The sequence below is a fragment of the Periplaneta americana genome, chromosome 8, assembly GCF_040183065.1.
Source record: "Periplaneta americana isolate PAMFEO1 chromosome 8, P.americana_PAMFEO1_priV1, whole genome shotgun sequence".
Taxonomy (NCBI): domain Eukaryota; kingdom Metazoa; phylum Arthropoda; class Insecta; order Blattodea; family Blattidae; genus Periplaneta; species Periplaneta americana.
Window position 1 is genome coordinate 95,601,819 of NC_091124.1, and position 27,330 is coordinate 95,629,148.

The 27,330-nt window shown below is 36.6% G+C and overlaps 1 protein-coding gene across 1 annotated transcript in view; it reads left to right on the forward strand.

Annotated features, from left to right (window-relative positions):
• The window catches only part of LOC138704902 (maltase A3-like), a 96,140-nt gene that overhangs the window by 36,761 nt on the left and 32,049 nt on the right, over positions 1-27,330 (forward strand). Inside the window, exon 6 of the mRNA XM_069833295.1 lies at positions 4,522-4,720. Within this exon, the coding sequence (XP_069689396.1) occupies positions 4,522-4,720 (199 nt within the window). The remainder of the gene's footprint in view (positions 1-4,521; positions 4,721-27,330) is intronic.

Genomic DNA, 27,330 nt, shown 5'->3' on the forward strand with positions numbered 1-27,330 from the left:
GTACTGCAGAGAAGCGATGAAGTCATCAGAAGCAGAAATCGAAGAGTGACTTGTAATTTGTCTTTAGATGAAATGGTCTCGCTCATGGTGGTGTTTTATTTTTATAGTTTAGGTGCTACCTGTTACAAAGATACAACAAAGCATTAAAAAGATTATATTTAATAATATTCACATATTTGACTTTAACAATCACCATAAAACATTGTATTCGTGTTGTGACTACACTTACTTACTGGCTTTTAAGGATCCCGGAGGTTCATTGCCGCCCTCACACAACTCCGCCATTGGCCCCTATCCTGAGTAAGATTAATCCATTCTCTATCATCATATCCCACCTCCCTCAAATCCATTTTAATATTATCCTCCCATCTACGTCTCGGCCTCCCCAAAGGTCTTTTGCCCTCCGGCCTCCCAACTAACACTCTATATGCATTTATGGATTCGCCCATACGTGCTACATGCCCTGCCTATGTCATACGTCTGGATTAAATGTTCCTAATTATGTCAGGTGAAGAATACAATGCGTGCAGTTCTGTGTTGTGTAACTTTCTCCATTCTCCTGTAACTTCATCCTGCTTAGCCCCAAATATTTTCCTAAGCACCTTATTCTCAAACACTCTTCACCTATGTTCCTCTCTCAAAGTGAAAGTCCAAGTTTCACAACCATAAACAAACGGTAATATAACTTACTTACTTACTTACTAACTTACTTACTTACTTACTTACTTACTTACTTACTTACTTACTTACTTACTTACTTACTGGCTTTTAAGGAACCCGGAGGTTCATTGCCGTCCTCACATAAGCCCGCCATTGGTCCCTATATTGAGCAAAATTAATCCAGTTTCTATCATCATATCCCATCTCCCTCAAATCCATTTTAATATTATCTTCCCGTCTACGTCTCGGCCTCCCCAAAGGTCTTTTCTCCTCTGGCCTCCCAACTAACAATTTATATGCATTTCTGGATTCGCCCATACGTGTACATGCCCTGCCCATCTCAAACGTCTGGATTTAATTATCCTAATTATGTCAGGTGAAGGATACAATGCGTGCAGCTCTGCGTTGTGTAACTTTCTCCATTCTCCTGTAACTTCATCCCTTTTAGCCCCAAAAATTTTCCTAAGAACCTTATTCTCAAAAACCCTCAATCACTGTTCCTCTCTCAAAGTGAGAGTCCAAGTTTCACAGCCATACAGAACAACCGGTAATATAACTGTTTCATAAATTCTAACTTTCAGATTTTTTGACAGCAGACTAGATGACAAAAGCTTATCAACCAAATAATAACAGGTATTTCCCATATTTATTCTGCGTTTAATTTCCTCCCAGGTGTCATTTATATTTGTTACTGTTGCTCCGAGATACTTGAATATGTCCACCTCTTCAAAAGATAAATTTCGGGATTTACTTCCAACACTATCTCTTTACTTGCTTCAAGTAGAATTTCCTCGTTTTCCTTAATCGTTTGTGGATTTTCTCCTAACATATTCACGTCATCTGCATAGACAAGAAGCTGATGTAACCCGTTCAATTCCAAACCCTCTGTGTTATTCTGAACTTTTCTAATGGCATATTCTAGGGAGAAGTTAAAAAGTAAAGGTGATAGTGCACCTCCCTGCTTTAGCCCGCAGTGAATTGGAAAAGCATCAGATAGAAACTGACCTATACGGACTCTGCTGTAAGTTTCACTAAGACACATTTTAATTAATCGAACTAGTTTCTTGGGAATACCAAATTCAATAAGAATATCATATAATACTTCCCTCTTAACCGAGTCATATGCCTTTTTGAAATCTATGAATAACTGATGTACTGTACCCTTATACTCCCATTTTTCTCCAATATCAGTCGAATACAAAAAATCTGATCAATAGTCGATCTATTACGCCTGAAACCACACTGATGATCCCCAATAATTTCATCTACATATGGAGTTAATCTTCTCAAAAGGATATTCGACAAAATTTTGTACGACGTCAACAAAAGTGATATTCCTCGAAAGTTACTACAGTTAGTCTTGTCCCCCTTCTTAAAAATAGGTACGATTATGGACTCCTTCCATTGTTCTGGTACAATTTCCTTTTCCCTAATTGCAAGTACAAGTTTATAAATTTCGCTAGATAATACTCTTCCACCCTCTTGTATTAATTCTGCAGGAATTTGATCAATACCTGGAGACTTGTACTTTTTCAGATTTTCTATCGCAATTTCGACTTCAGAAAGTGTGGGTTCCGGTACAAAGAGCTCAGCAGTTTGTATTTGAATTTCGTTCCGATCATTTCTACTTGGCCTATGTATATTTAGTAGTTGCCCAAAATTGTTTTTCCATCTGTTAAGGATTGGATGAGAGTCTACAAGCAAGTCACCATTCTCATCCTTGATCACGTTTACCCTTGCCTGATATCCATTTTTAAATTCCTTTATACTCCTACATAAATCTCGAATGTTTTTATTCCTACTATTTGTTTCTACCTCATTAAGTTTTTCCTTCAGGTAATCCCTCTTTTTATTCCTAAGTGTACGACTTGCTTCCCGTCTTTCAGTGAAATAATTATCTCTATTCTCGTGAATTGGATCCTGTAAGAATTTTAATTTTGCCTGTTTTCTTCTATCTACTGCAATGGAACAATCTTCATCAAACCATGGTTTTTTTTCTTAGTTTCACGATAATCTATGCTCTGCTTAGCTGCAATTTCGATATTATCTCGGATATTGTCCACACGCTATTAGCATCTAACTCTTTCTCAGCTTCGTCGGAAGTTGCTAAAGCAGAAAACTATTTGAAATTTCAACCTGATAACGTTGCTTAGTTTCCTCGTCCTTTAATTTCAAAATATTGAATCTACTAATATTAGCTTGTTGCTCTACTCGCTTGGCTACTGACAATCATTCTCTTAATTCTCCAATTACCAAATAATGGTCAAAATTACAGTCTGCCCCCTGAAAGTTCGAATGTCTACTATACTAGTATGTCTTCGTTTATCTATCAAGATGTGATCTATTTGGTTGTGTGTCATTCCGACCGGTAATATAACTGTATTATAAATTCTAACTTTCAAATTTTTTGACAGCAGACTGGATGATAAAAGCTTCTCAATCGAATAATAACAGGCATTTCCCATATTTATTCTGTGTTTAATTTCCTCCCGAGTATCATTTATATTTGTTACTGTTGCTCCAAGATATTTGAACTTCTCCACCTCTTCAAAAGATAAATTTCCAATTTTTATATTTCCACGTCACGAGACATAATCATATACTTTGTCTTTTCGGGATTTACTTCCAAACCTATATCTTTTACTTGCTTCCAGTAAAATTCCCGTGTTTTCCCTAATCGTTTGTGGATTTTCTCCTAACATATTCACGTCATCCGCATAGAAAAGAAGCTGATGTAACTCGTTCAATTCCAAACCCTCTCTGTTATCCTGGACTTTCCGAATGACATACTCTAGAGCAAAGTTAAAAAGTAAAGGTAATAGTGCATCTCCTTGCTTTAGCCCACAGTGAATTGGAAACGCATCTGACAGAACCTGACCTATACGAACTCTGCTGTACGTTTCACTGAGACACATTTTAATTAATCGAACTAGTTTCTTGGGAATGCCAAATTCAATAAGAATATCATTTAAAACTTCTCTCTTTACCGAGTCATATACCTTCTTGAAATCTATGAATAACTGATGCACTGTACCCTTATACTGCCATTTTTTCTCCATTATCTGTCGAATACAAAATATCTTGTCAATAGTTGTTCTATTATGCCTAAAACCACACTGATGATCCCCAATAATTTCAACTACATATGGAATTAATCTTCTCAAAAGAATATTGGATAAAATTTTGTACGACGTCAACAAAAGTGATATTCCTCGAAAGTTACTAGAGTTAGTCTTGTCCCCCTTCTTAAAGATAGGTACGGTTATGGACTCCTTCCATTGTTCTGGTAGTTGTGACTACGAGTATACACAAAGGGAATGTTTCCTTCCATAATGGAGATAATCTACCTATAGCGTTTTACAAAATACGCTGTTATGATCCTCAGCGGTATGTTGAATAATAGATTCTCCATCCATGCACAGAAAAATGCAAAACGATCTCGGATTTTCACTTGCCAGCCTTAACACCACAGTACTGGAAGCACCAAGCACTCTTCTCCCTATCCACTTCCTAAACCACACTTTACTTTTTCGTTTCCATTTCTTTTTTTAACTTTCATTATTTCTTCAACAATTCTGGCCACATTTCCACTTCGAACATTTCATTGTGACAGTATGGCCTCATTCCGAGTCCTGTGTCTACACTTGCTATCGTGAGAGTGAACTATTGAAGCTTAAGCAATATACCAGGCCGATGATCCACTCATCTTTATTAGCAGCGAATCATACACTTTTATTGCCGTATTTTGCACTCCTATGGGTCCAGCTATACCAGAGATTACACGATAGAAGCGCCATAATAATGATCTCATTCTATTTCCTAAGACAGAAATGAAGCACTTCAAAATTATCGTGCTTGCAGGTTCATGATGACCGAGGTGTCCGCCAATGACACGGAGCTTGTGGGTTTCTACGGTACATCAGCAGCTCCTGGGGCTCACTTTCCTTTCAATTTCTGGCTCATTTTCGCTGTCAACAATGAGTCCACAGCCTACGATTTCAGAGACACTATCACCAGATACATGGATCTTATGGAAGGTGTGCACTGGCCCAACTGGGTGGTAAGTATTCAGACCAATTTATGACTCGAGACTCCCTCGAAAATGGACTACTTATTGTCTATTAAAATTCAGTTCGCAGAGAGGTGTGGTCCCAAGTGGAAGTAACAACTTTTTTTTTGTTATATGCTGTTTGTCACAAAAGTCACTTACCAAAATACATTATTGTATTTGGAAATGACTATTTTTCGTTTAGATTTATATTCTGTGAAATAAGCCATGGTAAACAACATGGGTCTCTGGCGTTTCGTCAGCCCACGCGAGTTGTGTGGATATAAAGGGAAACGTTGAGACGGTGTCAGGTGGAGTTGCCGGGTAGCTCAGTTGATAGAGCGCTGGTACGTTCAACCAGAGGTCCCGTGATCGATACCCGGCCCCGGAACAATTTTTCCCTTGAAATCATTCAAATCTGCTTTACAGGGAGCTTTACCTGAAAGACTATATTTGCATAATATATACGTCACTGTGTACGTTAACAGAAAACCACAATTCCAAGTCACACAAAGATTGTGTGCACTCGATATGGGTCTCTGGCGTTTCGTCAGCCCACGCGAGTTGTGTGGATATAAAGGGAAAAGTTGAAACGGTGTCGTGTGGAGTTCCCGGGTAGCTCAGTTGGTAGAGCGCTGGTACGTTCAACCAGAGGTCCCGGGATCGATACCCGGTCCCGGAACAATTTTTCCCTTGAAATTATTCAAATCTGCTTTACAGGGAGCTTTACCTGAAAGACTAGATTTGCATGACACTGCTACAGTTTGTTTTGTTTCGCTTGCTTGAAGTTATTGTGAGCAGAAGGAGGGATCATTATTCTTTGAGTTGCAATTTATCAATTATTATATTAATTATTTATATTAATTGAGAAATTGAAGAAAATATCATGTTGATTCCTGAAAAGTGAGTGGACCTAAGACTGCCTTGTGGGACAATCACAGAACAACAAGGGAAATGGCAGGCGAGTTTTATCGTCGTCATACAGATATTCAAAAACCATTACACCAATATTTAGGCACTTTATCACATAGGCTACATTTTAAACAACGTTCAGTGCGCTCTACATTACCGAGGAGCAACATGCAATGGAATGTGATTGCAAAGCTATCGGTCAGCCGTAAAAGGTCAGTGTGTTAAGGTGCGTACACACTTAGCGAACGAACAACGAACGAATGATGAAGCTGTTTGGAGCAACGTTCAAATCATCAGCAAATTGTCAGAAAACATTCACGTTCGCTCATTATCCGCAATAAAGGCAGACGGAAATATAACTATAGCAAGCGCAGCCGTTGTTATTATAGGCAGTTTAACAAAAAGAAAGTTAAAAACCAAAAGGCGATGATGGCAGACGCCACCCTACGAAAGTCACAATCAATACAGAGACACTGACTTACTTCATGATTTACGTCGAATGGAATCGGGACAGTTTCACAACTTCTGTCGCATTTCAGAAACAGACTTCGAAATATTACTGTGCAAAATAGGGCCAAAATTTCCAAGAAAGACACAGGCCGGCGAGAAGTAATACCTATTCAGGAAAGACTAGGATTAACACTTGGATATCTCGCTACAGGAAATTTGTATACAAGTTTAATGTATTTATTCAAAGTGTCGAAACAGCTAATTACCAGGATTGTTCCAGAAGTATGTACAGCTATAATTGAGGAACTGGAAGATTTTATTAAGATACGACTGCAAGACAGGGGAAAGTTTCAGTACACGGATACCTCACTGACAATAACTATCTTAAAATACTAAAAAGAGAGATTTGTCTTTGTCGAATGCGCATCATACTTACGAAAAGGCACTTTTCAGTGCCAATAATTTATTTTGAGACCACAAGGTTGGAACTTTGTTTTTCTGCGCGTGAATTTGTCTAAAAGGAACGACATATGTTTATATGCGAACCAAGTTGACTCGTACACTTCATCACTCCATATTCCAGACCTTTTTGTGGACTTCTGTCTTTCCCTCCGGAATGATATCAGTAGGAACTCAATTTTCTTTTTGACTTCTCCTCCCTACAATAAACAACAAACATGTATCCACTGAAAATAAATAAACAAAAATAATTTTCAAATTTTGCACGTGTGTGACTTTCCTTTCTTGCAGCTGAACATCTTTCCAATAGCTTCCCAAACATCACGTTTTCTTACTTTATTGTAGTAAGTAGGATGCTTGGGATTCCATGAAGTTTCCTGCTCCCTATATGCATTAATAAGATTTATAACAGCGTCTTCCGTCCACTCTAGTTTCGACGTCCTGTTGGTGAAATTGAACTAAGCGCTGCTTCTGCTACGAACTACCAACTAGTGGCAAATCCCGTCCACAACGAATACCAACTTCCTTTGATGTACCGACAGGCGACGGATCACTTCCGAAGGCAAATCAAACGATCGGTTTGCCTTTGTGCGACGTACACACGTACCGATTTCAATCAGCGAATGCAATCGTTTGTCGTTCGTTCGTTGTTCGTTCGCTAAGTGTGTACGCACCTTTACGTGGCTCGAAAGAGTGGTAGTTGTTCGTTGTAGGGAATCTGCTCGCAGAATATTGCCATCGGCACCTTTTCACCTTCACAAAGTGAAGCAAGATAGCTAGAGCCCTGATGGAAGTCTACCTTCTTTCGCTTTCCAACGTTTCTCATAGTCGCGTTTTTCAATGGATAGTGTTTTATCAAGTTATTAGCTCGGGCGGAGGTAAACTACACACTTTTCAGGTATATTTTTTCCCATACCTTTGCTGTACATTTGTGGCATGTACTCTGCACACACAACAAAACCTAGGTAGTAAGGGTCGTATGTAAACTGCACACACAGCATAACTCGGATTATCTTTTTTTTTAATAAATGACATGTAAATCGAACTCAATGTCAATCAATGTTACAAGTGATAAACACAATTGACAATTGTAATGAAAGGAGAGAGGTACTGTATGAATTAGACTGACTCAGATTGGATAGTTACACAGCAGTTCAACATAAAGTATTGGTCCTTGAACACATTTGTTTATAAGCGCTATCTATGCTGCAATAAATGTTGTATGGAGTGAAGCCATTGGATGTACATTCCACCTAAGTCAATCTTGGCTTCGTCAGATTAAAAAAATATGGTTTAATAAACAAATATAAAAGTGATTCTGAAATCGGCAGATGGTTAAAATTTGTATTCGCTCTACCATTTTTAGACCTACATGAGGATGGCGACTGTTTTGTATCTGATTTAGTGGCCATTGAGCCACAAGATGAAAAGCTAGATAACTTTTGTGACTATTTAGTAGACAGCTATGTAGACGATGACGCTACCTTTCCTCCTTCAATCTGGGCAGCTAAAACAGAAAGCTTGCAGCTTATAACTAATTAATGTCTGTGAGTATTTTCATAGTAGATTCAACAAGACATTTTACTCTGCTCATCCTGATATTTATACTTTTACAAACAGGTTAATTGAATTTCAAATATACATATACGTGAAAATTCAGGGGATATCTACTGCAGCAAAAATTAAAAATAAGGCTCCTTAAAGAAGAAAGAATCTATGGAGAGAAATATAAAATATTTTACTTAGAAGCATATATCCCGATTGGAATTCATTAAGCGAACAAAATACCACCTACCAATATAAATTATTGGTTAATAAGTTAATATTGTAATAGGAGTATGTTCAAAGGAAATGCATGTCATTATAGCTCCGTGTGCAATTTACATCCTGTTTTTATTACCTGGGTTGTTTGAGTGTGCAGATTACATATCCAAAATCGGTGTGTGCAAATTACATGTGTGTAAATTACCTTCTTTTAGGTCATATACCTGAAACGTGTGTGCAGTTTACCGCCCCCGATTAGCTCCTTTCATATTAGACCTATTTCGTAATACATAAGTTATATCGAATCTCTCAAATTAATTTGTTTTGTTTCATTCCGAAAAAATAACGGACATAATAAGGAGGTACCTGTAAAGAACATACAGCGTAGGGTTTTAAAATTATTTATTCATTTATTTAAAGATATTTTGAGTATATTACTTCTAGCGACACTACCATGAGAATGTCACAAGCTATGTAGACCATGAAAAATTTGGATTCAGACTATGACATACCAATTAATGGTCTACGACATACGAGATCGATGACAACTCGTATGGAGCTGGATCATGTCGATTTACACTGCTTGCCAGAATATCTTATAAGGCAAACTGGCTAAGTTCGCAGTACGTCTAATTTCGCAGTATGTCATATATTAATTAGTTTCCGAATTGTCATTGTTCGTTTGAGTTTACAAAAAATACGGATAAATGTCAGAACTTGTCGGGGATGTTTCATGCAGCAAGATCCCATTGCAACGCATTCTAGCGAAAGTTACAGAACTATCTGATTTAGTAGGTGTGTGTGTTTGCTGAGATAGCGTCAGTGAATTTGCAGTGTTGTGCTTTTGGACATTATATCGTCAAGATATTCAGAACTGTAAGTATCACACTATGATTAATGAATTCTCCACATTCTTATGGTTAATTTGAACCCTTGCTTGTTGCTTTACCTAATAGAGTTTGTTCAAAATATGCTTTTTCCGGTACTCAATTTCTTAACTAGTTTCCGCTAGTTGCCGGCAGAGCAGTTCGAGTGGCACGCAGATTCTAACTTCCTTCAAGAAGCGCTATAGGCTAAGCATGCGCCAGCCAGAAAATCTGTCTCATAGAGCAGCAGCATCAATTCGCTCGAATTTGAACGATTTTTTTATGACGTGCTGGGAAGTGTGTATGAAAAAGCAAAACTGAGTACGAAGCCTAATCTCATTTGGAAGTTAGATGAAAAAGGGTTTCCGTTGGCTACTAAAACTAACAAAATTGTGTCCCCAAAAGGAGAAAAGTCTGTCCACCTTCAAACAATGACAGAGAAAGGAGGAACAACAATGGCCTTGCTAGCGGAAGCGGATTCGAATAATTAGGCCTAAATAGTTCTCATAATGATTTTTCTGTCTTTGGCATAATATTTAATGCAGATATGTGTTAGATAAATTTATGATATTAATTTACAATTAATATACAGGCCTTTTCCTGTTACTAGCGTTAATCACTGAAGCTTAGTTGCTATACATTTATTGCCTAGTTTGTTAATGTGTGTTCAGGCCATGTGTGTAAACATATACTGATGTTTAGATTACATTAAAACATGTTTTGAACTAAAAAAAGTATTCTTGAAAATTGCACAAGGTTACTGCGAAATTGCCCGAGCAGTGCTGCGAAGTTACACGAGTTCCTGTAACACACATATCATCTCATGTTTTAGATGGAGCTATTTCCCTGTTGAGATACACTTGAAAATAAAATGTTTAAACCAACAAATAAAATTATGTTTAGTGATTAACTGCCGCATGAAGGAAGTTTTTAAGCATTTTTGGGTATAACTATAGACACAAAACCTTAATACTGCGAAATTAGCCGAGTTTACCTTATCCAATTCTTTTGCTGTCACGAGTTTCAGAGATTTGAACCGTGAATGATTACCGAAGGCAGGATTCAAGCTTTCATAACTACTGCTTTGGAACATTTTTGGTTCATAAGATGTTTAATCGACTATATATTTCCGTTTTAAAGTAATATTAACTAGAACCTTCTATAATCACCTGCTAACGGAGTTCGACATTAAACAGTACGAAAAGAAGAACCGGGGACCGAACAGTCGAAATATTCATAGAATCCATTACTCTAGCTGAGAGCCATGAACTATCTTGAGAGTTCCGCGTAATAGAAATTAATGTGTCTTTACTCAAGCGAATCGTATGAATCAATATATTAATCATCAACCCGTTTATATCTATTTACTATTTTAGCTGTTTTCAATCATCATTAAAACTAAAATACATGCGCTGCGAAATAGAGAATTTCAGCGACGAAAAGTGTTTACCTCTAGAAGTGTTGTCCGTGATGCCAAAAGCAATTCATGAACGGCTTGAGTCAGACAACTCTGTACATCATCTTGTACTCTGAACTTTCTACCGTTCCCTTTAACATGTTTGTAACCGTACGTTAAGTAAATATTGTATTAATCAATAAAAGTCTCAAAGATTTAGACATGAAGTGATATTTTATCTCATCCTTTTACTAATAAAATCTGTTACTTATATTTTACAAACTAACTTTTACTCTGGTACATAATATTTTGAAGTACTAAGACATTCTGGGATCTGGAATCGGAAGTTCAATTTTGACCTAGAAATATTGATTTATAGCCAAAAGTTGTTGATCCAGACATAGCTCACTCTGCTCACAGATTCTTACTAAAGGATTCAGAATAAATCTCCGGTAGATCTTGTAAGATTTTTAGCTACGAGACTGTGTGGAAGATATATACTCCAAATAGTTCAATTTCCTCTGCAGATCCCTTTATACCATAGTTTCATTTCCGTCATTAAAACTGTAAAATTATCCTATTGCTCCTATACAGTTTCTGTCTACAATTTAAAATGAAAATTAAATAATGAATTATATTACATTGAACCATCTATGAGCCTTACACGGTAATAGTTCAGAAATAGTGTAATGATAGTTTTCTTTGAGAGAAATTGAAATACTAAAAGCCGGTTTAGTTTCCTACAAGAATAATGGATTATTATTCTTCATTACACTTCCCAAGAAAATTATTATTCACAGAAAATTATTTATTCAATGGTGGATACTTGATTCACCATCTTGATCCAAGCATCCTCTTTTGAGAATAAAGTACCAAACTGTGGATTATTTTTCCGTCTTAGATACGCTCAAGGTGAAACATCTGAAGGTGGATCTGCATGCACAAGGATGATGATGATGATGATGATGATGATGATGATGATGATAGGCCTAAATTGGAACACTAAGGAAAATGGCAGAGAAAAATGAAGTGTCCTATGGAAATATGTTTCCCAACACCGTGTTCGTCCATAACAAATTCCACATGAATTCTTCAGTATGTGAAATCATTTCTACAGAGTGGAAAAACTAAAATGCGCTAGTCTTTCAGCTAACGGTGACTTTTTGTAGAAAGTAATAAGACCCTAATCAATTATTTTGTTTAGCGATGTCAAGGTCAAGAGCACGCAGACGGTTCTGCGTGCGATCAAGTGCTCACTGGTTGCAATGAATCAATTCTGCAGGCAACAGCAGAGAATAAGAAGGGGTGAGCAAAGTAAACTCTATTGGCCTGTCACTGCAAGATGAATTAAACTGTTTTTAAATAATATATAACGCGTTACCTTCATACAACACAACAAAAAAATCAGAACATGTTTTGTAGAATGTACCGCTCTAATAAATGAAATTAATTATAAAATGGTAGGCTACAATAAATAATAAACATAGCTTCTCCTTAACGTATATAGTTTCAGATATAGCTAGAATATAATTAATTTTTATACAATTATGTAATATTCCAACTATTATAAAAACACTGTTTTCCTGTTTTAAACTTACCAATACAAAAGTGAAAGAAATTACAGGACATTGTGCATTCGGAAAAATGAAATAAAAGGATTGCAACAAATAATAAACATAATATATTTTTTATCTTAGAGGTTTTAGATAATGAGGTCTATCTAATTAATTGTTATGTAACGGTTACACACTTAATAATGTACTTATTATATGAAAAGCACATTTCTAGAAACGAATTTAAATTATTCCTGACTTCTCGTATAATACAGAAGTGTTTTTTCTTGGTTTTGCTGACACCAACCTTCTTATGTCCGGCGAAATTATATTTCCTGCAGCATGACGTAGCATAGCACGCTTATTATCTTCTGATAATATTGGCATTAGTCTTGGTTTTATGAGGTTCATAAGTGAGGAAAATTGCTCACATACGTGCTTATTGCCAAATATAGAAATAATTTGCGCCTCAAATATTCGTACCCTGGATATATTACCAGGAAAGCGAACTTCCAACTTGACTCTATTCACGCAATTCAAAGAACCTGGAGAGAACTTTTCATCGGCTTAACCAAAGGACATCACAATGGTAAGAACCATTGTCAAATTGAAAATCAATGGATGACATATCTTCACAATTTTTTAGACAGAAATCATAACGGGTCTACGCTATTAGCATCCATACTTTTTGTACTTTATTTTGTAAACTTAAATGCGATGCAGCGAGGAAGAACCTCTACAGTACATGTAAACATTATTTATTACTATTTAATGTCAATAAAACAACAAAATTTCAATACATCATTATGTACATCAATTAATAATGTCAGGCGTTTCACATTGCTCCTCTTCGTAACTAAATGTTTTCCATATACCAGACAAAGAACATTTTCGCCCCTTTCACTCATAAGAAGTCAAGAGTCCAGTCAGCCTAAAACTTACTGAACGACTTCTTTCTCAATGTCTTATGTACAACCTTGAGTTCATCAGTGACTTGTACCTGCGTGCCGTACGTGCTCTGAACAGCGCATACGGGCCATGAGGCACGCTTGCGCTCTCGTTGACATCACTGGACTTTAGATAAAGTAACACTTCATTCATTTACTTTTTTATTTTAAATTATTTGTAAGATAAAATTATTGGTTTCAAGTTGATTTATATTGATAAGGTTTAAAATGTAAAATATTGTATGTTGACTGTGATAAAACAGTAAGGATAGTACGGGAAACATAATTCAAATCCTAAGCGTGACATCCCATGGAGTGCCAAGCTCGAGCAGGCAACTGCTAGCCTGACATCCTCATGTCTCAGCAGAAGTGAACGATCATCCAAATAGTATAGGGGTAACGTGCGGTCTTTACGGTGATAGTCTACTCCCCGGCCGCTATAGCAGACTTACGAAACCAAATTTCAATATTCAATGTAACTACGCAAACTCATGACAATACTGGATGGGCATCGGTCTCATACACTGATCGAATTTTCAATTAGAAAACTTCTTCCTTCATGAGGAAGCGAACTAACGGGCATGACGCCTTACACCACGCAGCTACGCCACGGGACGGGGACCTAACTATTTAAGAGAAAAACTGGTCCATAGTCAATCTGAATAACAAACATTTCCACAGACTGTGGAAAGGAACGATGTTATATTTTTCATGATAATGAATGAGCTGCCGCTACATGATCGCATGACTGTACTTAGCCAGTACTTGAATTATTGCAGATAAGAAGAAATCGATTTTTCTTCATTAGTGGAGTAGTTTCTGTTATCATTTGCACTGACGCGATAATCTGCAACTCATTTCTACTCGTTATCAGCTACAAAGTGTCTGCGTGAAGATAGTGTCCTTGCCTTATTACCAGCAAGTAATGCACTATTTTAATCTCAAAATAATGAACGATACATCTGTAGATAACATACAAAACTGAGATCGGATCGATCATAGCTTTAACCTTGGACTTTCAGAATTATTTTTAAGTGATTTTAATACAGTATACCCAAAACTCTATCGTCACCATTAGGAATCGGGTTTTGATGACACGTCATCATATGCTGTTTATAACATAATGCTAAGTTAAATATAAATCCTCATTGGTCAAAATTTGCATATTTAAGTCATCTTTTTGTCATTCAGTTTAGTTTTAACGTATTTACTGTTTTTAGGTATCTTTTTATTTTTACGGGTTTCAGGTAATGATTTATTAATATAATAATAATAATAATAATAATAATAATAATAATAATAATAATAATAATAATAATAATAATAATAATAATAATAATCCGTGGCCCAACAGCCCGTGAAGGGCCTAGACCGACCAGCCGGCTGCTGGCCTCACGCCCACATGCCGAAGCAGAGGTGGACGATCATCCAACCAGAATGGAGGTATCGTATTTTTAGCACGATGATCCTCCCAAACCGTTATAGCTGGCTTTCGCAACCGGATTTCGCTACCTATCGTAGCTCCCCAAGTGCATCACGATACTGGATGGGCACCGGTCCCATACACTGGCCGAAATTTCATGAGAAAATCTCTTCCCCCATGAGGACTCGAACCAGCGCGCATTCCGTAACGCGAGTCCTAGGCAGGATGCCTTAGACCACGACGCCACGGCGCGGGCCTAATGATTTATTACATTCTTTTTATTTTTAATCACGTGTCAGTACAATATTGCTAATGATTTTGTGTTGCTAATTCATCGTGAAAAAAAAATGCTAGTTGATTAAAAAAATACGCTTTTCCAACTGCTATGGCTACACGTCTGAATAAGATGAAGGTGATAATTCCAGCTAAATGAGTCCAGGGTTCAACGCCGAGAGTTACCTAGCATTTGGTCATATTGGGTTGAGGAAAAACCTCGGAAAAAAACCTCAACCAGGTAACTTGCCCCAACCAAGATTTTAACCCGGACCTGCTCGTTTCACGGTCAGGCGTGCTAACCGTTATTCCACAGAGATGGGAAAAAAATATTAAAAATGATGTTTTATTTAACGACGCTCGCAACTGCCAAGGTTATATCAGCGTCGCCGGTGTGCCGGAATTTTGTCCCACAGAAGTTCATTTACATGCCAGTGAATCTACTGACACAAGTCTGTCGCATTTAAGCACGCTGGACCGGGGATCGAACCCGCAACCGCGGGCACAAGTCAGCAGTCTACCGACTGCGCCACCCAAGCCGACCACAGCTGTGACAATATCATTATTTATATACTGTAACTAAACTTTGCTTGAAGAATAGCCCTGAGCGAGCAACGAGACAGATGCACAGCAAACGGTTGAAAGAGAAGAGAGCGAATGTTGCGTCTATATAGTGATTTCGTAGAAGACCGAGAACATCTGTGCTCTATGCAAACCAAAAAATAATAAAACATTATTATTTTTTTAAATATTCATGATATGACCACTTAGGTTTCATTCATATGAACTTCGTTTTCGTATATAAAAAAAAAGTTTAGACTCTGGCCAGACACCAACATAAAATATATTTCAGGTTATAAGCATTTCTTAAATTTCCATGGCTAAGCGTCACTCTAAATATGCTACATTTAGCCATAAAATGGCTCAGTTGGCAACACCGGATTTTATTGCACTGGTGTAAGAGCTTCTGTGATTCATTGCCTCATGTCTCCAGGATGCTGACATGTAACACAAAAAAGAGTTGTAGTATACATGAAATTGTTTTTTTATCCGTTTCCTAAATGTAATAGTTGCAAAAATCTGTATTTTCACTTAACTTAGGAATGTGAAAAATATGCAGTTTCTCTATATTTCATTTCTCAGATGCCCCAAGGGCTTTGCAGTTTCTTAAAATTATAATTTTTTTACCTCTTTGTATATTTGTTCTATTATTTTGTTTTTCATTAAATAGCTAATGAATTGTTGTAGAATCACATATTTAAACTTTATTTCGAAGACTCTAAATTTGGGTTGTAGTATACAGTATTTTTGAGGGGATCCAAAGGGACACAATATATTTGAATCCAATAGATTCAAAATCCTCTATATCCACTTTCACAAATTGAAGGATTTTGACAGTAACTGGTGGCAAATAGAGGGAATTTTCAATCTAACAGTGACTTTTAACAAACATTTTGCTTTAAATTTAGTTACTTTTTGAATTCAAACTATATAAATCATTATAATTCATTCTTAACAAGCAATATGTGGGCATAACTGAATTGTGAACAAAATGGTCTTTAGGGGGTTTTGAATCTAGAGGATTCATATAGTATTTTACATAAAATATTACAAAAATTTCATTTCAGCACATTTATTTTTTTAATTGGAATTTATTCTTGTTTTCTTTTTCATTTCTTTCTGAGTGGTAACTAAATCAACAGATCCAATCATCATCCTTCTTTCTGCTCTTTGCTCTAGTAAAACATTCTTTCTTGTTTTGAAACACGGCGGTCTTCATCACAATTAGACCTAGAGTATTATTATTATTATTTTTTTTTTTGCAACTGTATATATCAAATATTTTGTTTTCGTCTTCTTTCAATTTTGCAATGTTGTCATTTTAGTTGTCGTCACTATGTCGTTTCTCACAAGGCTTCATTAAATTTGTATATATTGATCATGGTAAGCACGAATCAGTTGTAATATTCTCGCACGTCTGATAATTTTATTATTTTCATATATTATCAGATTCTTGGATTTTAAGGTAGTTTTTTATAGTTTTATTTGAAATTTTATATATCAGGTTTAGCAAATTCCTAGATTTTAAGTTAATTTTTTGCAGTTTTACAGTAATTTATTGGTCATATTTAGCAAATTTGTAGGTCATTACAATCAGAGTTCTGTCAATAAGGTTGTCACAATTAACTTAATAACATTATCGAAAGCAACATTAACAGGCCCATAAATCTGTTCCACATCCATGCTATAGCTAATCCCTTCATAGAATCGTTAAAGCATTTTCGACTACTTGGTTAATAATTTTTTGGTGTCTATAGACATTCTCACAACGTAATAGTGTAATTATTGTCTGCATTTGTTTATACTTAAGCAATGCAATATTCAACTGGCTTTTTGTGTTTATGTTTAATTTGTGCTCTCTTAACTAGTAGCCTACAAGGGATTTTAGTAAACCTATAGTTTCCGTCTATATTCTTTTAATGAAGTTAAAGCCGATGATTGAGCTACATAACAGGCAAAATCACATTTTATAAATCTAAGATAATTTCTTTGCAGGGGCTGCCGGTCCTTAGGGGCCACCGGGGCCGTGCCCCAACAATATTTCGTCCCCCATAATTTTGTTTCGCATTTAAAATACGTAAATTTTGTTCAAGACAGTGTACTGGGTTCATAATTGTTTCAGTAAATTTCATCACATTACGCGATGTGTGTCAGTAAAACGTCAAAGATTGTATGACACTAAATATTGTGAGCTTGGGCCCGCGTCAAAGGGTCTCACAACTTGAATCCCTTTAGCGCTCAACTGACATGGAGCGCAGCGTGTAAATCGCATTCGCTACAGACGGACATTCACGAAGTATTACGAAGTTACCGTTACAAGTATATGCTTCGTTGGGGCCCGTCCAAGCTAGCCCGCCTGACGGACGGAAGCAACTGTCGCAGATATTTGTTCTGTGAACAACCGCACGGCTAACGGTCTGAGCGAGGTTCTCAAACAAAGTCTACAACCTTTCAATTTATAAAATAAACTCATAGCTCAAGCATATGATGGTGCTGCAGTAATGAGTGGGAAGGCGGGGAAACCAAGGTGGGATCCAGACTTTGATGCAGAAAACATTTCCTTGTGCGAAATTTGTTCACTGCTACGCCCACAAACTTAATTTAGTTATAAAAATGCATTAAATCAGTGAAGTTTTTTTTGTAAATATTACTGGATTCATAGCATTCTTCTCCACTTCACCTAACGCAGTGACCTACTGCGATCTGTGTGCAGTAAGGGCATACCAACCATTTCAGCAAAACAATAGAACTTTCAGTCCTGAGTTGTATCCTCCGTTAAGGGAAATAAAGCGGAGCTATTGAAGTGCTTCGAAAGGATTGAAGAGGGAGATGACTCAAATGAATGGAATGATAGGCTATAACAGTGAGAGAAGCTTTTGGCCTAAAAAAATTGTTAAATAATAATGAATTTTTGTTTTTCTATATTTCTTTTATGACTTAATGAAACACGTTGATATATTATACAATATAATACAGATGCATACTACAAATAAATTGAGAATATCTGACGCATTACAACATTTTGAGTCAGCTGTAATGGAAATAAGAGAGAACACCAACAGATATGAAATAAATGTTGATGATGCAGAAGAATGTTCGTTTCCTCCAAGAAAAAGGCTGAAATTCAGTAGGCAAGTAAACATGATATGCCAAAGAAATATGCGATATCATTATCAGCCAATTCAATTACGTTTTCTGCAATCACATATATTTGGCAGCTTTAATATGCTTCATCCAAAGAAATTTGCTTCATATAGAGATAAGTTCTCCACCGACCTGGTTAATATTTTCGTAAAAAAAAATACTGTCCTTTAATTTCGAAAGAAATATTTATTACTGAACTATCAGTGATCTATCGAAATGATATATTTAAAGACATTTCCTCTGTGTGTGATTTCCTCAACAGCTGAGTCAGAACGAAGTTACAGCACATTAAACAGGAAAAAACATTTCTCAGAAACACCATGGGTCAAGAGTTGCTGAATTCGTTGGCTTTCTGTTCTATTCTTAAGGAGCATCTCCATCAAATTTCGAACTTAAGAATAGGGACATTGGAAAGTTTGCCAGAAAGGAGGCCAGACAAGCACCACATCTTTATAAATAATTCTGCAAATTGTTGAGTTTATTATTGAATTTGCGTTATTATGTAGTTGGTAGTTTTAGTTATATTATTTTAAAACCCGTCAGTGGTCCGGTGGGGTTTGTCACACCCCGTAGATAATATTTTCACGATTTTCTAAGAGATGACACAAGTTACAAACTTGGCGTTCAGTATACCTTTCAAGTCAAGCTTCTACTTACGATTGTTGTGTCCTGATTCTGTTTGCTTTGGAGGCTTGTTAGTAGTGCACATTTAAACTCAGTTGGGGTGTCTGAAACCCCACCGGACCACTTGTGTAACAACTTGATTTTTTTAAGGTAAGATTTTAATATTGTTTAGTTCTTAGAAGAATGATGAACTTAGTTACATGACTTCTTATAACGTTTCCGTTTACATAATTGTCTAAGATGTCTTATGAGGAGTATATTGGGAGAAGTATTAGTCTTCTCGTTGGGTTTCTGAACTAACCTGGTCTAAATGTTTCTGGATCAGAAATTGAAGATGAAAATGCTCATGTTACTTACAGTCAGCACATCAGTGATACGGAGACAGGCGATAAGATTGATGTTAACTAGGAAGATAATTCTAATTCATTTTATATGGGTCGAGATCAAGCTACTAAATGGCGAAAACAATGTTCTCCCCTGAATGTTCGCACTCGAGGCTATAATATTGTCACTCGTCTTTCTGGAGTGAAGGGAAATGCAAGAAATTGTTTTACTCCTTTTGAGTGCTTGCAGCCCTTTCTTATCCCAAATATCGTAGAACAAATAGTAAGTTGCACCAATTCTCAGATTGCACGAGAAATGGAAAAATATGGGAAATCATGTAAACACAAAGTAAAAAGGGAGACAAAAATGTAACATTGACATTATTAGGACTGTTATATTTTGCGGGAGTCTGCAAATCAAGCCATCAAAGTTTAGAAGATCTATGAGCCACTGACGGTACAGGCGTTGAAATATTTCGAATCCCCATGCCTCGATTTTGATTCCGCTTCCTGCTGTGCTGTTTGCGGTTTGATGATGCTGGTACCAGACAAGAACGCAAAGCTCAGGACAAATTAGCGCCAGTAAGAGAAATGTTTGGAATTTTTAATGAGAATTTATTATCACATTACTCTCCAGAAGCATATGTTCCCATAGACGAGCAACTACTAGGAAGATGCTCTTTTCGATTATATATTCCAAGCAAACCAACCAAGTATGGCATCAAAGTCTTTGTACTTGTTTGTTTTGAAGCTCTCAGTATACGCAGGTGGTTTACCAGTTATCCATTAGCTTCGAAATTATTGAAGGACCACAAACTTACAGTTGTTGGGACAGTAAGAGAGAATAAGAAATAAAACCCTTCTGAATTTCTTCAGTCTAACGTCGTTCTATTCAGCAAGTTTGGCTTCTAACAAGTTATGACACTGGTAACATATACAGCTAAGAAGGGAAAGATGGTACTATGTTATCTTGAATGCATCACGATTTACTGTCGACGCTAATATTGGCGACAAGAAAAAAAAAGTGGAAATCATAATCATGTACAATCATACGAAAGTGAAATTGATACATAGAAATAGATTAAATGTGTTCTTATTACAATGTCACCAGAAATAGCAGAAGATGGCCCATGAAAGTGTTTTCGACCTCACAAATTTAGCAGCTATAAACTCATGGATATTGTATCAAGAAAATTCAAGAAACAGCATCATGCGTAGATCATATTTTCTGAAGGAAATTTCTCTCTGGATAATAAATGGTCTACTTTAGGAACGAGGTACCTGCTCCTCTTTACCTAGAGAATTACAAACAAAAGTAAAAAGAGCAGCAGGTTCAGAAGTTGAAACTTCTCCTGCTAAACAAACCACCACTATACCAGTTCGTTGTTCTCACTGCCCCAAAAGTTTTTTTTTATTAAGTTATTACGACGCTTTATCAACATCTTAAGTTATTTAGCGTCTGAATGAGATAAAGGTGATAATGCCTGTGAAATGAGACCAGGGTCCAGCACCGAAAGTTACCAAACATTTGCTCATATTGGGTTGACGAAATACCCCGGAAAAAACCTCAACCAGGTAACTTGCCCAGACCGGGAATCGAACGTGGGCCATCTTGTTTCGGGGCCAGACGCGCTAACCGCTACTCCACAAGTGTGGACGCCCCAGAAGTAAAGACCGTAAAACAAAAGTGAGATGTCAAAATTGTCATGTCCAAATCTTTACCGAACATGTGGTTCCCTAATATAAAAACTGTATCTGCAGAAGAAACAAAGCACGTAAAGAAGAAGAAGAAGAAGAAGAAGAAGAAGAAGAAGACTGAAGAATAATAGTAGAACATTTATTAACTTAAGTTGATTTTGAAAAAAGAAAAATGAGTTTCTTTGGTTTGTAAGACTGAATATTGCAAATATATTGACGACTGAAAACAAAACAAGAATTGATACTGTGTGAATTGAATTTGTGTTACGAATTATTGTTCTTATGTATGTATTACTTTCAAGAAGATGTGACGTCAGTGAAGTGTGTGAAATACTTAACTTGTTAGTAAGAAAATAAATTGAAATCATAAGAAAGTATAATAGTTCCCACATTTTTATTTGTGACTAGAAGGCCATATGTTTCACTATTTATTGAAAAACTATTCAACAATATATAATATTTAAAATTGTGAAAAGAATTCACAATGTAATCAAGTTTATGATTCGTTGCTATTGTAATTTCCATGTTTGCTAAAGTATGTCACATATTTTTTATTAAAATAGCAAGAAAAAAACTGGGGTTGCACAAACCCCACCGGACCACTGATGTTACATTTTTACACCGGACCTCTGAAGGGTTAAATAGAAACAATTAACTAAAATGAAATAAAAAAATTTGGTCCATTATTTAACCTTTAACGCATATCGCAAAATTTGTGAACTATCTGGTCCCACCAACAAAAATGATCACGAGCCGCCACTGTTTCTTTGTCTATTTTCTAAAAATGGCGATAATGGGCTGTTTCCAGTATGGCCCGAATCTTCAACGTAACTGTAGGTACGAGTATTTATTACAATCGTAGAAGCACACCAATATTCATAATATTCAATTATATGAGCTAATCATGAAAACTTACCAATATTTCGTTCTGGATAAGGTTCATTCTGTTAAATATACCTCATCACTGATACCTCATAATTGGCTTCACTCTACTAACTTTCAAGCTCGAGTCAAAATTAGAGGATTCGTTACATGTGACGTGAATGCTAATAGAATAAACAATGGATAGGCCTAATCGTGTGGTACCAGTGGTCTTGTACACTTGTTTACATCGAGACTAATTAAATATGCTTGGAGAAGATTAAGCAGGGTTTCTTTTAGCTAAAGGTTTTCAACCGAAAATGGATATTCACAATTTAACGACATTATTTGTCATCAAGCACATTGTCACACTCATCACTTACCCTATACGAACACAGGACACACGCGATACAAGAAATGCACATCGCGTCCCTGTAGAATGGAGATACCGGAAACTGAACTCGAGTCCGCTGGACTGAAGTCGGAAACACCATCTTTTGAGGATAATCTGAGTGTCATTTCATTCAGTGTTCTGCCAAAGGGCAGGTCCTTCTCTGCAAACCCAGCTTTCTCCAATATGTCTTATTTTCTGCCTTCCTCTTTGTCTCCTCATATGATCCATATATCTTAATATCGTCTATCATCTGATATCTTCTTCTGCCCCGAACTCTTCTCCCGTTCACCATTCCTTCCAGTGCATCCTTCAGTAGGCAGTTTCTTCTCAGCCAGTAACCCAGCCAATTCCTTTTTCTCTTTCTGATCAGTTTCAGCATCATTCTTTCTTCACCCACTCTTTCCAACACAACTTCATTTCTTATTCTGTCTGTCCACTTCACACGTTCCATTCTTCTCCATATCCCCATTTCAAATGCTTTTATTCGTTTCTCTTCAGTTCGTCGTAATGTCCATGTTTCTGTCCCATATATATGTTAACACAACCATAGGTATTAAATATCGAAATGGGAGAAACGAAGTTATAAATGAAGGAGCTCGCCAGGGTTGCCCACTCTCTCCGGCCCTTTTTAATATTTAATTGACACAGCTATCAGCCATTGGCAAAGACAGCTAAGCAAAGATTTTAAATTAGAACAAATTGTTTTAAACACATGAGCAAAGATTTTAAATTAGGACAAATTGTTTTAAACACATGAGCAAAGATTTTAAATTAGGACAAATTGTTTTAAACACATGAGCAAAGATTTTTAATTAGGACAAATTATTTTAAACACATGAGCAAAGATTTTTAATTAGGACAAATTGTTTCAAACACAGTTTTATTTGCTGTCGATCAGATCAACCTCACATTTTCGGAACATGAGCTTCAAAAAGCAGTGTATCAGTTACAAGAAGTAACAAGAGTTTATCATTTAGAAACCTCTTCTAAAAAATCAAAAGTAGGTTTCGTAATTCAGCTACCTAAAAGCTGGAATGGAGTTGTCTGATTAGAAGTATATGTGACGTCACAGCGCAGGTATAGGTATGGTCGTATATAAAATAGTTAGGCCTACACATCCTCTCGCTCTAGCAAGTCGCAGCCGGGGCGCAGTTATAGTAACTACTGTTATCAATCAGTGCTGTTCAGTTACTAGACACCGTATTATGTAAATAACTATATCCTTCTGGCTGACTGCAGGTTCATTACTAAACTGCACTAGGCAAGACTTTGAAGCGTGTAATGTTGCAGGGCATTGACCTGATATTTTCACTGTTAATATAGACAACATTACATATAAATTGTGCAAAATAAAGATAAAAGTGACAAGTGAAAGGCATTGCGATGCTAAAGGGCACAAAAAAAGTGTTGAACGTAACCAAAAAAACCAGTGCCAACAAATCTGAAAATTACCAAGATATTACCTCGACGTTTAGCATCGATTTGTGTACCATGATGGTCAGTGCCAACATCCCAATTACTAAATTGAATAAACGACATTCTATGCAATTTCTGGAAGGGTAGGGCATACACAGAAAAATATTGGGGTTTTAGAGGCGAGTGACATATTACGCAATAGCATGATGATGAAACATAATGAAATGTCAGGCAATAGGAATATCTTGTATTATTATTCTCATGCAACAATATCGCCATGTGATACTGAAAGAAGTTTCTCGCATATAAAATCATTTTTAGTGATATCTGCAGAAAGTTCAAGTTCCGTAACTAATGAATGCACATTAGCTATTAGACCTATTCACTGCAACAATTACGACGGAAATGGATATCACGGCTCTAGCATGCGTTTAAATGTAATATACTTGTTATATAGCTCCATTTTGGTCACACCTCTTTTAAGTACCGGTAGTTGATTAGAACTGTGCTCCACTATGTCGAGAGTTGGCTGTACTCCACGAATACGGAGCGACGACCTGACTGTTTATATCTTTAGCCCTTGCATTACCTGTTTTCGACGTACTGTATACCCAATGTGTTTTTAACTTCAGTTTTTGGGTAGCTGGAATACGAAGCCTAGTTATGGCTTTTGAAGGAAAATATCCTATTAGATTCAGAATAGTTCTGAACGATAAAATAGTAGAACAGGTTAGCTGCTTGCGTTATTAAGCTGTCTCATTCCCTTTGAACAAGAAGAAAATATGGACAATAAATTAGTCAAATTCCAGTACATGTGTGGAACCATTCAAAGAATACTAAAAAATAAAACCGGGAAGGAAACCATAGTTAGATTTTACCAGTTCCCCTCTTACCATATGGAAGAGAAAACTGGGTATTAAACAGATGTGGAAAGAGGAACTGAAAGAGTGGAAATGCAATTTTCAAGATGAATCTCAGAATATACCGGTACCTTAAGAGATCTAAATGAATATGATTTAAATGTATATGATAACATAACTGATATAAAATCTAACTGCTATAACACATTGAACGGATGGATTGAACACAAATTACTTTAATATAAACCTCAAGGTCGGCGTTCAATTGGCAGTCCTATCCAAATGGGAAGATACCCTTTGAGTCGGCAAGACATATTAGCCTATCTTCGTGGCAGAAGAAAAAGAAATACTTATTTACTTACTTACTTACTTACTGGCTTTTAAGGAGCCCGGAGGTTCATTGCCGTCCTCACATAAGCCCGCCATTGGTCCCTATCCTGAGCAAGATTAATCCAGTTTCTACCATCATATCCTACCTCCCTCAAATCCATTTTAATATTATCTTCCCATCTACGTCTCGGCCTCCCCAAAGGTCTTTTGCCCTCCGGCCTCCCAATTAACACTCTATATGAATTTCTGGATTCGCCCATACGTGCTACATGTCCTGCCCATCTCAAACGTCTGGATTTTATGGTCCTAATTATGTCAGGTGAAGTATACAGTACGTGCAGCTCTGTGTTGTGTAACTTTCTCCATTCTCCTGTAACTTCATCCCTCTTAGCCCCAAATATTTTCCTAAGAACCTTATTCTCAAACACCCTTAATCTCTGTTCCTCTCTCAAAGTGAGAGTCCAAGTTTCACAACCATACAGAACAACTGGTAATATAACTGTTTTATAAATTCTAACTTTCAGATTTTTTTGACAGAAGACTAGATGACAAAAGCTTCTCAACCGAATAATAACAGGCATTTCCCAAATTTAGTCTGTGTTTAATTTCCTCCCGAGTGTCATTTATATTTGTTACTGTTGCTCCAAGATATTTGATAATACTTGTTCCATTATAGTAGATAGAAGGAAACAGGCAAAATTGACATTCTTATAGGATCCAATTGTGGAGAATAGAGATAATTATTTCAAGCAAGTCGTACACTTAGGAATAAAAAGAGAGATAACTTGAAGGAAAAACTGAGTGTGATAGAAACAAATAGTAAGAATAAAAATATTCGAGATTTATATAAGGGTATGAAGGAATTTAAAAACGGATATCAGGCAAGGGTAAACGTGATCAAGGATGAGAATGGTGACTTGCTTGCAGACTCTCATTCAATCCTGAACAGATGGAAAAACTATTTTGGGCAACTACTAAATATACATAGAAAAAGAAATAATAATAATAATAATAGTCTAATAATAGTAGTAGTGAACCTCTGGAAAAAGAAATAAGAAAGAGACTAGTGAAGTGCTTCGTCTGGAGTTTTGCATTGTATAAGGTAGAAACATGGGCATCACGAAGAAGTGAAGAGAAACGACTAAAAGCATTTGAAATGTGTATATGGAGAAGAATGATGCGTGACGGAATAAGAAATGAAAAAAGAATAATGCTAAAATTGATCAGAAAGAGAAAAGTAAATTGGTTAGGTCACTGGCAAAGAAGAAACTGCCTTATGAAAGATGCACTGGAAGGAATGATGAACGGGAGAAAAGTTCAGGGCAGAAGAAAATATCAGATGATAGGCAACACTTAAGATATCGTTGGCAATATTTCAAAACCTCGAAAGTTCTGAGAACGTTGTATAGGCCTATTAAGGTTGTTTAATAATGTTTGTACACCTGCCTTCTCTCCACTCATTACGACCGCTTCGTTGTAGATCTGGGCGTTAAGTTTGTCACAGTCGCCCGCCATTCAGAACTGTATTCAACTGCTCTAAAATCAGAGTCGTGCACATTTGTCCAAATCCACGGGCTTCCCCTTCGCTGACCGCAACGGGCTGAGCAGTGTCGCGCGGAACTAGCCCGTGCCGTCACCCTGCACCACCGCACGGGTCGCGGCGGACTGCTTGTGGAGCGGTTTAGTGCCGTGGACTTATTTGTATCAAAGCATGAGCCCAAGCTTCCGCTATCAGTTACTTATGAATTGAGTTGGTGCGGGTTTGTGCTTGTATATACGCTTCGATCAACGATCAGCTACTGTTTCAAACATTTGATTTCTGTTTTTCAAGATGAGTTCAAATAATGGTGCATCGCAAAGAAAATACAGTCTCTGTGAGGCTGCTATTACACTATGAAAATTCTTTGACAAAGAATATTTTGCTAAAATATTACATCAAAGATCTTTGATAAAAGATAGGATTTGGGGTATATTACACTACATGAAATCTTTTCAGAAGATTTTATCAAACATGACCTAAAATTAGGAACAAATCTCTCCTAACACTTGTTCCACAACAATGAACACGCGTTCCGTGGATTTGTTGATACTAATATTTATGCGTTAAGTTTACGATTTGTTTACACTGTTATTTACGCGTTAAGTTTATAACACCATGAATAAATATTTGGTCCGGGCTTAAACCATGGATTGTAAGACGTGATAAGAGAGGTATACATCTAAACTTATTGAAAGAGCTACAATGAGAGGACTTGAAAAGTTATACAAATTATTATAAAATATTATTTACTTACAAATGGCTTTTAACAAGATTAATCCAGTCTCTATCATCATATCCCACTTTCCTCAAAGCCATTTTAATATTATC